This window comes from Hemiscyllium ocellatum, chromosome 24 (assembly GCF_020745735.1).
Source record: "Hemiscyllium ocellatum isolate sHemOce1 chromosome 24, sHemOce1.pat.X.cur, whole genome shotgun sequence".
NCBI classification, from domain to species: domain Eukaryota; kingdom Metazoa; phylum Chordata; class Chondrichthyes; order Orectolobiformes; family Hemiscylliidae; genus Hemiscyllium; species Hemiscyllium ocellatum.
Window position 1 is genome coordinate 24,348,146 of NC_083424.1, and position 14,324 is coordinate 24,362,469.

General features: G+C 38.5%; 1 protein-coding gene across 2 annotated transcripts in view; it reads right to left on the bottom strand.

The window, feature by feature from the left end:
* Nucleotides 1-3,034: 3,034 nt before the first annotated feature.
* LOC132827104 (RNA-binding protein EWS-like) overlaps nucleotides 3,035-14,324 on the bottom strand; it is a 34,089-nt gene continuing 22,799 nt past the window's right edge. The window contains exons 11-17 of one of the 2 annotated variants that reach the window (XM_060843586.1): nucleotides 11,778-11,962; nucleotides 11,565-11,694; nucleotides 11,291-11,482; nucleotides 5,427-5,541; nucleotides 5,248-5,342; nucleotides 4,762-4,981; nucleotides 3,035-4,561 (exon numbers count right to left, since the gene is read on the bottom strand). In XM_060843586.1, the coding sequence (XP_060699569.1) occupies nucleotides 4,522-4,561; nucleotides 4,762-4,981; nucleotides 5,248-5,342; nucleotides 5,427-5,541; nucleotides 11,291-11,482; nucleotides 11,565-11,694; nucleotides 11,778-11,962 (977 nt within the window). In that variant the 3' untranslated portion in view covers nucleotides 3,035-4,521. Of the gene's footprint in view, nucleotides 4,562-4,761; nucleotides 4,982-5,247; nucleotides 5,343-5,426; nucleotides 5,542-11,290; nucleotides 11,483-11,564; nucleotides 11,695-11,777; nucleotides 11,966-14,324 lie in introns of both variants that reach the window. The other variant, XM_060843585.1, reaches the window with a different exon arrangement.

Genomic DNA, 14,324 nt, shown 5'->3' on the forward strand with positions numbered 1-14,324 from the left:
AGAAGGTGGTTTAAGACAAGATAGGCTCTCCTCAATGGTAACTTTACAAAATATTGTGCTTTTTTGAAAGGAGATGTTACATTGTTCTAATAAATTGCTTCTTATATATCAACTCTCAGGAACACTGACCCAGCTTCTGAATTGCACTGCATTAGCTTTATGGTACCATTCAAACAAAAAAAAAAGCCCTGTGGATTTTATTTTTGCTATTTAAAAAGAAAGAATTTTAGCTAGGTCTTTGTTTTACCTTCAGTAGCCATGCATATGCTATCCCTCATAAGATTATGGGCAAAGAATCCAACACTCATTCCAAATGAGCCATTAATTTTAGAAAAGAGGAGGATGATTCTAGTTGAACATGCTTCAAATGTTTCAAGGTAAGATGGGTATTGAGATTTTTATGCTTTCAGGTCACATTGTGTTCAAAACATGAGATTCTCTCAAAAGATATGTGACTTTAATTTGATTACTCAACTGCTAAAATTTTTATTGATAGTGAAGACAGTTACTTTGCATCAACAATATAGTTGGCATTTTCCACACAGAAGTTTCCTGCTCAGGTATAAATCAAGGGAAAAAAAAAACACCTATGCACAGCAGCAGCCTCTAGAAAGGCAAGTTATGCAGTGCCATAATCAAATAAATACACTGAGGGAATGCTGCCCACTATTAATGCACAGTAGTGGGTGTGTCATCTGTAATTACTGCAGAAACTCACCAAGCCTCTATCTTCAGCAGGAAAAAGGGCAACAAATGCATGGAAACAAACAATCTGCACACTTTCCTCCAAACTACACATCATCCTGACTTGGCAATATAATGTTATTGTTTATGTTGCAGGTCCAAAATCTTGGTACTCTCCAATAGCATTAGAACTACCTACACCAAATGACTTTGAATAGCTCACGACGAAGATGATGATGTGAGCTGTAAAGGTAAACTAGGGGAATGGATAGCAAATAGGAACCCAGCCAGCAACATCGACAATCCTACGAACGGAAGAAATAAAATCCTCCATTAGCTCTCTGGTTTCTCCAGAGATCTTTCAGCTTACATGCCACATTAAGTGTTAATATTTTACTCCTTCTCCACAGCCTTCAGATCTTTAACTTAGCCAAACACATTCTTCACTTTTGACCTGAACAGCAAGCACTTACCTTGTCCATGGTCAAAATCTTTTGGCAAACAGGCCCCAATGTTTCCAATTCAGGCACATGTTTAAGTTTTTAAAAGCTTGTATTAATTTGCTTCAGAATTGTGTGAAGTATGCTTTCAAGCCTCTAGACACCGCATAAGACATCCTTTAAATTGCAGCTCAGAGGTTAGAATATTTTGCATTAGTGAATGAGAAGAATATGGAATCTAGAGAGCTTAGGGAAATATTGATACTTTTGAAAAGTGTTCATATTACAGTGCCGGACATAAGTAAAAGCCAGGTTAACTATAGACCAGTCTGCCTAACCAGTGGCAGGCAAATTGGAAGAGATCAAGGGACTGGATGCTTTTTGAACTGGAGGCCTGTGACCAGTGCACTGCTTTATCATCTACATAGCTGATTTGGATGTAAATATGGGAAGTACGGTTAGTAAGTTTGCAGATGGCACCAAAATTAGTAGTGTAGTGGACAGCAAAAGGTCACCCAAGAGTACAATAATATCTTGATCAGATGGGCCAAGGAATTCAATGTTTTATCTAGATAAATGGGAGGTACTGTTTTGATAGGACAAATTGGGATAGTAGCGATACAAAGGTACATTCCAGGCTTTTGGGTGGGGGTGGGATACCTTAAGAGTGCAGGTTCATAGTTCCGCGAAAATAGAGTCACAGGTGGCAGGGTACTGAAGGCAGCATTTGGTACACTTGCCTTTACTGGTCAGTGCACTGAGTATATTAGTTGGGAAATCATGTTGTAGCTATACAGACATTGATTAAACCAATATTGGAATACTGCATTCAATTCTGGTCTTCTTGCTAATAGGAAGGATATTGTTAAACTTGAAGGGTTCAGTAGAGATTTACAACGATGTTGCCAGGGTTGGAGGGTTTGAACTATAGAAAAAGGCCAATAGGCTGGGGCTATTTTCTCTGAGGGCCAGGCATTTAGGGGTGACCGTCTAGAGGTTTAAAAAAAAGCATGAGGGGCATGAATAGGTGAATGGTCAATATCTTTCTCTCCAGGGGAGGAGGAGAGTCCAAAACTAGAGGACATGAGTTTAAGGTGAGGGGAAAGATTTTAAAAAAGGGACCCAAAGGGCAATTTTTTCCATACAGAGGATGTTGCATGTATGGAATAAACTGTCAAGAGGACTGGTACAATTACAACATTTCAAACAAAAAAGCACCTGCATGGGTATGACTAGGAAGGTTTGGAGGAATCTGGGTCAAAATCTACCAAATGGGATTAGATCAAAGTATCTGGATAGCATGGATGAGTTGGACCAAAGGATCATTTAAACCAACTTGAGCTTCAAAGGAAATTGCTGACACCAAAAAACACATCAGTAACTTTCAAACAGGAATAATCTGAAAACTGAAGAAGTTTGAGCTTAGATTTGCATGGACAATGGGAATGAATTGAAAAGAACCAACTTGTACACCAATAAAAAATGGCATGAGAAATAAAGCGCTATTGGCTGAGAAGATAGTGCTGGTGACCACAAAAGGTACACTGCTCACCTCTTGAGGAACCATAATGATTGGACTTTGAGCAAAATGGTTTTCAAAGGAATCACTAAGTTTAGGCAGTCAGAGATTGGGGAAGATGATCATGTAACAGAAACTGAAACAAAGCCAAGTCATGCTAAGTTGTCAATGCAGCATCAACATTTGGTTCAGAAAGTATCACAATACCACTAATTTTCAGGAAGTATGATGGTGCACCACGATTCCTTAAAATGCAGACACTAATTTTGCACAATGTTAGAGCTCACCTCACTAAAAGGGAGAGAGGTTGAACTCGTTTATTACTCAAAACAATACAAGGCCAGGGCTGAATCCACAAACAAGTACACATTAGTGAACTAATCACACCTCAGCCAATAAAGAAAAACTTTATTAATCAAGTTTAATCACTTAGAAAAATAACAGCAATACAGAACTCTAATGGTGAGTGAGTGTAGGGGATTTTGGAAATGGATCCAGACAGTCAACTTTATATACTGTGTGCCTAGACTATGCGTGGCAAGCATTATTCACAACCATAATGCACATCACCTTTATTATACAACATTCTGCAAATGTAACCATAAATTTCATAGGCTATTAAGCAATATTCAACAAATTGTTGAAAAAGGAGAATTTAAACAGTACACCTATGAAGTTCAATCTTAAAAATAATGTTCCAATAGGCCGTTTACCATAACAAATTATTTTCAGATATTATTTTAAAGAGTATCCGCTACGGCAAGCAGTTTCAAATAGTGACTTGTAACCAATGGTTGATGTGCACCATTTCTGACGAGTGAATCCATAGTTAATTCTGCAACAGTAATCAAGTACTGGAATGTCAAATACTTATTGAAATGACAGGTTACCAGTCCATATCTCACTACTGAGAAGTTAATATTTCAGATAAAGAAACTAAAAATTGATATCATTAGATTTAAAAGATAGAGCACAATTTGTAACGTGTCAGAATATGCCCACATCAATACTCGGGTCAAAGTAAACCTAAATGCTCAACACCATTACTAGTTTTCACAGGTCAAGTGTACAGAATACCTGGGGTCAGAAGACTGACCTCTGAAAAGCAGCATTGGGTGACAAATTTACATGGCTACAATGTTATGTTAATCACTGAAAAACTAGTGATTATACTTAAGTGACCTACAGATCTGGGTACTTCACAAGTGAAATCATAAATGCTTTCACATCATGCATTAAAAATCAACCCTAAGCATTTCATTTATCCTGCTAAGTTTTTCAAATATACAAAGTTGCTAATTGAGGTGGTCAGGGATATTTAGAATTATCCAGTGTACTTTTGGATTTTCTATAGTAATAACTGCACACTTAAAATTTGTAAAGAGACTCACGCAACAATTTTTTTTAAATAGCTGTTGAACTTTTTAATTAAGCCGCAGAAGCTCAGTTCAGTGTTATTTCAAAAAAAAACTTTGCAATTTGTGGACTTACTTCCATCACTATGGAACACTATTTCAAGTTACTTGGAGCAGAACTTCAGGAAGCCACACTAAACAGAGCGACTCAGCTTTTTATTGCAGTATCACCATAGTATAAACAGAACAAAAAGCTATGCACTGTACATTTTTGTTTTGCATGCTCTTCAGGATCTCGTTCACATCATTACATTCACCTTGACAAAAGTAAAAATTAAGCGAAAAGTCACCCTAACATGAAATTTACTTCCTGACTTGGCTATATCCACTGAAAAACTAATACAATACCGAAATATTGCCGTAATGTTGTTGCAAACAACATTATAAATACGGAATTACAAATTTAAAACATTTTTAAAAAATATTTGTTGTAGTAAACAGAAAACCAGATGGATCATCTACTTCAATATGGTCTCTCCCGACGGTCCTGGCGACGGTCACCCCTAAAAAGAAAGGAGGACATTAACATTTCACTTAAAAAAAAAAAGGTTGAGCCACTAGCATTTACAGCAGTTCCTCACTGCTGGTTAATAGATTAGCTTCCAATCAGAATAAGTGCACAGCTTTCACTTCTATTTTGAAGACATTCTTTTCACAAAATGATTTCAGCATAAACATAATTTCAAAGTGCTGGTCAACTTACTTTCTATCCATTTTTCCTGGTCCACCTCTGCCACCTCTGAAACCCATTAGCTCTCCCATAGGAGGGCCACCAAGCATGCCTCTTCCACCTCTAAAGCCACCTCGGTCACCACCACGCCCACCTCGGAAACCACCTCTGTCACCACCACGTCCACCACGGAAGCCACCACGATCCATAAGGCGGCCACCTCTCATCATAGGGCCACCCCTCCCACGGTCACCTATGAAACACAAAACAGAGGGGAAAAGTCCTTCATAAAAAGATCCCCAAAACATGCTGCGTACAAGCTTCAGGTCAGGGCAAAAAAAAAAGAAAACACTGATCCTTAATCAAAAATGAAATTGCTAGTACCAATCTCATGATTTTAGGGATTTTTTGAAATTGACAAATAAATAGAGATGGACGAGTCTCCCACCGGCAGATGCTCGTTAATACTCAACATGAATCTAAGACACAAAACATACCATCATAGTAAAAATTACTCACCAGAAGGAAATGGTGGTGGGAGGGGACCGTCTGGTTTTGGGGCTTTACACTGGTTACACTCAGTCCTCCAGGCAAAGTTGGAGTTCCCACATGTCCTATAACAAGAAATCTCAATTACACCTGGCAGTTTGTATGGAAAACTTTGGTTTGAGGATTTTCAAATACTAAGTCAAACATACGGATTAGGGCAACGCCAGTCACCAGCTCTTTGCTGCGTATTTCCTCCAGAAGGTCCACCACGACCACGCGGACCACCTCGCCCACCAAATCCTCCCCCGCCACGTCCCATGGGTCCTGGAATTAAAAAAAGGTGGGCAAAAAGACTCACCAGTTGGCAATATTGACAGCCATACAAGTTTAAATTCAGGGTATATTGACAGCAGGGGAACTTGCTGCTCTAAAAAAAAGAGCTATAACATTAAAATTTCATTCCATGCAAATTACACAAGGCATAGTAAAATATACAAAGCTCCAAAAGTAACTTTTGTTAGGCTGGCACGTTTGAGATTAATTTTTCTTCAAATTCTTTTGACCATTCTATTCCTTAAGAGATAAAAAAAAGAATTTCAAATCAAGAGGAAATTAAAGTGGTGAATAGTTTCATAAATCCATTGAGTATTTTATTTTTATTGCTCTGCTAAATTGAATTGAGTAGACGAGGAGGCTGGAAGATGACTGCAAGCCAGGCAGCATTAGGTGGTGGAGAAGTCAACGTTTTGGGTATAAGCCTGAAGGGTTATACTCAAAACGTTGACTTCTCCATCTCGTGATGCTGCCTGGCTTGCTGTCTTTTTCCAGTCTTCTGCTTGTCAATTTTGTATTTCAGCATCTGCAGTTTTTTTTGTCTGTACTAAACCAATTGTAGCAGTGGAGCTGAAAAACATGACCTGGTAGCTCTTAATGCTTTCAAGTGGTTATAACCCAAAATAATTCAATATTTCCAAGGACAATACAGAAAGTAGAATAGAACAGAGTGGTCTAAGTTGACAACATGCAGGAGTAAGTCTAGAGGTACCTATACAATGTAAATTAAATTAAACAAAATTGATAAAAGTAACTCAATTTAATCAAATACAATATTTGATTGCATGACGTTGGTGTAAAGCAGATCCAGGAAGCGGGATAACAATGAAAGTTTAAAACTTTACTGTTAAGATCAGAGTTTACACAGCACTACACACGTATTTCCTTTAAAACATCAACTAGTGTGGATTAGGCTAAATAAGGTCAAATTATGGTTAAAAAGACTATGCAGTTCATCTTGATTTGATGATCCAATTCACTGGAACATCTCTCAAAAATGATCAAATGAGGAAATGGAATCTCAGTCAACAGTGTTAATGCTCTAACAAATTGAATTTAGGGCACTGCATTCAGCATAAAGAACCCAAACACTTTTGCCTAGATGTGAGTGGCAAACCCTATTTATAGAGCTTGCTCACACATGCAGATTGCTCTAGCAGTGTTGAAGGATAGCCTGCATTCAGAACATTGATCTGTGGTAGGTAAGAAGCAGATAGAGTACTCAGAAGGCAGGTTTATTTGTTCAATTTGTTCATTTAACAAAGATAGAGTAGGACATCCAAAACCTCTAGGATGCACTGGATGATGCAGAATGTTGATGGGAAGGACAGACTGTAGACCAACAGTACCAATGATGTAGTAAAAGCCTGAGGTCCTGGTAGCAGATTTTTGGAAGAGAGTGTAAATGAACAGAACTACTGAACAGTTGTAATTCTAATTATTCCTCGCACAACATACCAGTCTGGAAATAGGAAGAGCAAGCAGACCTCTGCACAGACATTGCAGGAAGGAAAGCCTGGGTTGGGAGCAGATGCAGCCTGTAAAGGGCCAGGCAGGTCCCAATGCTAAGGTGCAACCAAACGTCCTTGTGGCGATTTGCAAGAGCTTCTGGGCATGAGAATTTACAGCTTGGCGATGATGGGGTGGGAGAAAACAAGTCTTGCTATAAAATGAGAATCTGACAATGGAGAACACCCTCCATAAAAAAGCAGGACTGGGCACTAAATATTCCTGGATAGATGTACAAATAGGACAGGAAGATACTGGACAAAACATCCTGAAGGAGTTAATTTGGGCACAAATTAGTAATAGAACAGACCAGTTGTAAAAGCATCAGCAGGAAAGGTAGTAGCAATTCTGAAGTGAAAGATTAGAGTGGTTGTGTGGGGGTAGGGGGAGGAGTGAGAAAACAGCATTATTGCATGATAATCATCATGGAATAAAAAAGCTGCAAAGGTTGACAAAAAATGTCCAGATGTCAAGGAGAACTTCACTCAGCCAGATCTGCATTTCTGATGTCTAGCTCAATGCTGGGTGATAAATCTAGTTTTATTCTTTTCTTTAAGCTTTATTCCAATTTGATGCAAAGCAGTTGCTAGGCAATTCAGAAGGCAGAAAGGAGGATTTAAGGGTCAACCACAGTCGTGGGTATGAAGTTACATGTAAGACAAACCAGGTAATGGCCTATTTCTATCCTCCAACAAGGACATTTGTGATGGACTTCAACATAAGTAAAGGTTACATGGCCACCAGTTAATTAGTAATGAATTTAATTAATTCAATTTGTCACTGTGCCATTTGCCAGTAGATATGAATACATCCCCAGTGTATTCACATAGGCCCTGGATTCGCATATTATGATGCCACTTCAGTGGCAGACAAGTTTCCACAAGTGACAGTCTAATCACTTTAAACTCAGCAAAGGAGTTACCTATTGATTAATTCTGGAGATTTTTATTCATTAAAAAAGATGCTACTGCTAAACACTCCAGTTAATAGGCAATTATACCGTATAGATTAAAAAGACTAGATAACTGACTAAAATGCATGCGTATTTCCCACTTTCAGTAAATAAGGACAGTGAACAGAAAAAAAGATTAAATTTAGAACAAAAGTAGAAAGTTGACATTTCAAATCTGATGCTGAAAGCAAAAAAGGTGTATAAATTTACAAATCACAACACCAGGCATGCACCGACATGCATACACACGCATTTGTGGGGTGAATTTGTATATGCACAGTTACATTGTACTTTGCTCAAAAACTGCATGAATCCAAGACTCTGTTAACTCACTTTTTAGATGAGAATCAGTCTAAACATTATGGCACAGACAGGGAACACAGGGGGCTAACACCTTCAACATCTCATCTGCGCTGACACCATTTGTTACTGTTAACCTGAGAAATGTAACTTTTAAAAATGTTTTGTGATTTCCATGAAAGTAGTGAAACTATCAAGGTCATTCTCACAGATGAGACTTAATGAACAATCAAGGTATTTTTCAATGTATAATTTCAGATACATCACACTGTAAACTTTTGCTATGAATTCTGTGTCTTACAATTGTGCACTCCACAACCACCTGAAGGAGTGGTGCTCCAAAAGCTAGTACTTCCAATTAAACCTGTTGGACTATTATAACCTGGCATTGAGAGATTTGTAACTTTGTACACCCCAGTCCATCACCAGCATCTCCAAACCAATGAGTATAGATTGTACCATTCATTGTACAGAAAACAGGTGCAGCAAAATATCCAGCTGCTGAACGAAGAATTAGGTGGTGTAGGCCTCAGACACACTGCAATTCAGTAAAATAATGATTCATCTGGTGGAAAATACACCAGCTAATCAAGAATCTATGTATCTATGCATTTGAATATTCAACAACCCTGCCTCTCCCAGCAGGGAGAAGGCTCAACCTCAAAAAGCATCTCATCTCAATCTTAAATAGAGAACTCTAAACAGCACCACTATTCCAGTTGCTTCCTTTCAGCACCTATACTTTTTATAAAATCAAGATGCCACAATTCAAGAAAACATACAATTTTGAGATGAAAACATTAGCTCTTCAAAACAGGTCCCAGTTGGTCTAAATCTTTCCTTGAGAGAAAACTTCTCTTCCCAACCCCCTCGCAACTTGTCTCAAAAAAATCAGTCAAGTAGATATCCTTTAAACTCAAAAAGGAGACCAAAACTACAGCAATCCAGATGTCATGTCACTAACACTATGTAGTACAAAACATACATTGTTCCAGTTGTCTCTCAAATGAGAACATTCCATTTGGCTTGCTTACTTGCTAAAACTGTGTTGCAATTAATTTGTATAACCAGGATCCAATGTTACTTCAAAGCTCTGCCACCTCTCCATTTAAATAACACGGCTTTTCTGTTCTGCCATGCAAATAGGCAGACAAGTTCATGTTTTCCTATACAATACTCCATTCATCAAGTCTGATGGGGCCTTTCCTAAATTCAATATATTTGGGGAAACCTAAACAAATGCACATACTGGGTTGACCATTTCTTAAGATCAAAGGATGAATTGCTTCAGGATCTGAGGATTTGTCATCCTCCATCTTTGCAAAATTGGAAATGTTTTCTTTCACACAGAATCAGTTCCTTAGATGCCATGGATAGGAGGCCTCTCCTCACTGGATTTATCTTGGCTGCATCTTTTCAAATATTTCCTTATAAGTGCCTGTATGGCAATCCTAACTGATCCCTTAAGCTAATTTATTCACATTAACCAGGTCAACATCGATGCCCTCACCTTTAAAAACACTAACCTTAGATTCAGACTCATACATAAATCATTATCACTACTACAACCTGGGGCATCTGTAAATGTGATTTTTCACTTCTGTTGTATTGCATATCTCCAAATGGCTCGAGTGCATATCATTTTAAGAAATGGTTCCCCAAGCACTAAGCTCATTGGTCAGGGTACTTTGCCAACCCCACTGTCAAATCTATATCAATCTAATATGCCTCTCACAAAGACTCAATTTCTTACTGAACATCCTATCCTATGGTGTGGTTAGTGTGTCAATGCTAAGACAATGCTCCCACAATGGCCATGCCTTTATCAGCTCATCGCTAGCCCAAATAGTTTCAGAACGAAGAGCATTTTCCTAACATATCAGAATTAGTTAATTAGTTACCAGATCCCACTACCTTCTCCCCTTCTGGCCCTTAGTTGTCCTGCAACATTAAATATTCAGGTCTCAGTCTCTATCATGTGATGTAAACAGAATGGATTTACTTCATAAAAAGGTATTCAGGTTTGTACACTGTTTGCTGCAACACTAATTGTTTCCCTTATTGGTGCCAGTAACTTCTTCCCAAACTATCCATTACTCCATTATATAGTCTAAAACTCTCTCTACCACCTTGGTTATATTCAACTTGCCCAAACACTGTTCCCAATTTGGTTCAGGTGGTGATGACCATCCCAATGGGATGGCATCCACTTCCTTTAAGTGCTGGTATCAGTGCTTCATGCATTAAAAACCATTGCTCCAACATTCCTTTTCAAACAACACACTTAACACTAATTTTAATCCAAGCAACAGCATACTTAAGAATCCAAAATGATTACCTTTGAGGCTTAACTTTTAAATTTTGCCCCAAATCTCACTTGTTCTTAAGTTATGGCTAGGTTTTATTGACCAGTCCTTGAAAGAAGCAGTTTATAAGTTTTCAGTTTCAGGAGTCCCATCCTCTGAACCAAACCAGATTATTGTAAACTGACTTGGAACAAGGCAATAAGAGGATTTTTTTTGAAGGTGCGAGGATTCCAGAAATTCTCAAAAAAGCCAAACATTTAGCAAATATTTTATAGAAGAATGGAGTTGGAAAAGTTTGGATTTGTACCACAATATTCCAGCATATGAGTATAGAACAGGACAATAAGTGTCAACCACTGGGGAAGGATACACAATATTGAACTTCAGCTGTACTACAGCAGAGTAACACGTTTGGCAAATTCTGAAACCTCCAAAAGCTGCTTCAGCCACCTAAGCTTTTGAAAAAATATGCTGAAAACTCAACTCACTCATGGTATAAGAACGCACATGATAAATAATGAAACTGATACCAAATCTCCCACTCAGCTACAGAAGGCCACTAAAATCTAAATATCTAACACAGAAGTCCCTAGTTTCATTCTTCCTTCATCCAATTGGAGCTATGCTTTACAAGCAAACTGGGACATAAAATACAAAGCCAAAACAGTATTACCTGGTCTATAATGCAGATTCTCACCTCCTCGACCAGGGAGTCCACCACCTCTTCCATCGCGGAGAGGGACTCCACTTCGCATATTATTAAATTGCAATGGTGGTGGTGGTTGTTGCAGTTGTGGTTGAGGCTGCGGCTGCTGCTTCTTTCTTGCCATAGCAACCTTGATTGGGTTTGTATCAAACTCTTTGCCTGAAAAAGGAATATAAATTATTAATGATAGAAAAGGGAGCAGCGTGTTTTGGTATGAATGACAAAACCAAACAAAAATTACCATCAAACCATTCTAGAGCAGCCTTCGCAGAAGGAGGATCATCATAGGACACAGTGGCTTCACCCTTAGGTTTTCCAGTTTCCTTATCAATGTAGATGTTGATCATAGGCTGCCCAGTTCGCTTGTTGATCTAAAGACATACAGGTGTATAATTAACAGCTAAACAATTTCAAGAAAATGCAGCATCAGTTCACAGTATATGCCAAAACAAACCTTTATAGCACCAGTTTGCTTGAAGAAATCCAGAAGCCTTTCTGGAGTTATATTTTCACCCAAGCCTTGCACATATATAGTATCATTCTCCACATCTTCCTGTGGGGCTGGAGTTGGAGTTGGGGTTGGGGTTGGAGTCAGAACTGGAGCCGGAGCCGGTGGTGGTGGTGGTGGTTCAGCAGCTGCTACTGCAAAACAAGTAGAGGACAAATAAGACAAAAAAAATTAACTCCAGTACCCATCACACAAGTTCAACTTGAGAACTTTTCTCAAGGTGTTAATATATTGTTGTGGTGATTGAAGTTACCATGAACATTGTATAAAAACTTTCGAGCCACACAAGCTACCAACAAGGACATCACTGTGCATGCAAATTAACTGTATCACAAAGCAAAAAATGTTCAATGTGGACGTATGGTAGGAACCTCCCTAAAACAATGCAGGATGGAGGCAAAAGACCTTTGGTGCATTTGATGTTTTGTTTACAGTTAACATTGCAAGACTTAAAATTAAGGACTGAACCAATGATAAAGAAAGCAAGTTTCTTAACACCAATTTGACAAGCCTTGTTAAAAAGTTACATACTAAATATTGCTGGCTAATGCAAGTTAAGAAAGGACAAAAACACCTAAGCTATTCGTTTTTCCAGAAACACACGCATATTAAAACCAGCTCCTACAAACAAGTGTGCAGGATAAGCAAGTGACTGTGACAGTTAAAAGACAGTCAAGCCAATAAAATAAAAATCTAGTGAACTACAGATTAATGAGATTATGAACAGCTTTTGAAGTGTGCGCTCATATCTTCAAATGCAGATGGAACCATTATTCAGTCAGACACAAGTGGTCACATTTGTAGTGCTATATGCGATTCTGGTCACCCTGCTATAGAAAGGTGATTATTCAACTGTCATGGGTGCAAAAACGATTTAAAGGCATTTATGAGATTGGAAGGTTTAAGTTACAAGGAGAGGCTGAGGGGTGACCTTAGAGATTTACAAAATCAGGGGGTTCATGGATAGGGTGAATAGCCAACATCTTTCTCCCCGCTAAAGTAGGGTAGTCCAAAACTAAGGGCATAGGTTTATGATGAGAGGGGAAGATTTGAAAAAAAAAGGGACCGGAGGGGCAACTATTTTCTTCAGACATTGGTGTGTTTATGGAATGAGCTCTCAGAAAAGTGGCAGAGGCAGGTACAATTACAACACTGCAACTGTTTTGGAGGGCTGTAGGCCAACCACAGGCAAATGAGACAAGTTCAGTGTAGGAAACCGAAATCAGCATGAATGAGTTGGTCAATGTCTTGTTTCTGTGCTGCATAATTATGACTAACTTCATCCTCTTTCACCCAATGCACTGTTGAAACACTTGCCCACTCATTTCCAGTATTGATAATTTCTACATTCTCTCCCTTTCATAATGAAGTTTAATTCTATCCATGCTAACATGCATTAAAACTCAAATATAAATTCTATTTTCTGGTTTAAAATGGTGTCCCCTACTTTGAATGTCAACCTGACAAGTTCTTTCCCTCAGCATTAGCCAATGCTTCAGATGCCTCGGGGCCTTACATGAAAGAGTTATATAGGTAAACTGCTGGAACTGCTTACTTGTTTATCTGAAATCCAAAGTCAAATCAAATACAAAATACAGGTCTTCCAATTACAGCCTTCTTACACACAAATTCAGGAGGATGCAGAATTTTTATAATGATAAAACCCAAATCATAAAAAATGTTTATGAAAAAAAAACTTTGCAGGTAGCTATGCTACCAGCTAAAGGGCAAGCACATTCAGGAAAATTACCGAGATTGGTCTGGCAGTATCTGAAGAGAGAAGAGTTAATGTTTCAAATACAGGGATCCCTTTGAAGAGTCACAAGACTCGAAACATTAACTCATCTTCTCTACAGATGCTGCCAAATCTGTTTCTCCAACACTACTTTGGTTTCATATTCTTTGCATCTGCAATTGTGTTTATTTACCTATCAAATGGTACTTTGTGGGGAGTCTTTGTTGATGAAGCTGCTCCTTTTTGTCAACTGGTTAATCCCCAAAGCACAGCTTTTCTCTGGATTGGTTTGCTTAGCAAGCAGTATTTCCTCCAGGTGCTCTGGATTCCTCCCACAATTTAAAGATGTGCAGTTAGGTAAATTGGCCATGCTAAATTGCAGTGTTGAAGGCTAGATGCTTTAATTGGGGGTAAATATAGGTTAACAGGGTAGGGGAACGGGTCTGGGTGAGTTATTCTTCAGAGGGTCAGCATGGACTTGTTGGGCCGAAGCGCCTGTTTCCGCATTGTAGGAATTCTATGATATTCTGTTGTTTAGTTTAAAACAGTGGTTTAACCAGCTGCATCTCTCCTGGATTATTCTTTTTACACCAGCTTAAAACAACTAGCAAAGATTAACTGCTGTGAAACTACACAAAATGTATTTTTTGACTGATCAAATTATGTTCGCCCACAAAATGGGAAAGCATGAAATTAGGTTTTGAATTGGACTGATAATTGGCAACTAGTTAATGAATTCTATAGTACGGATGCGGTGA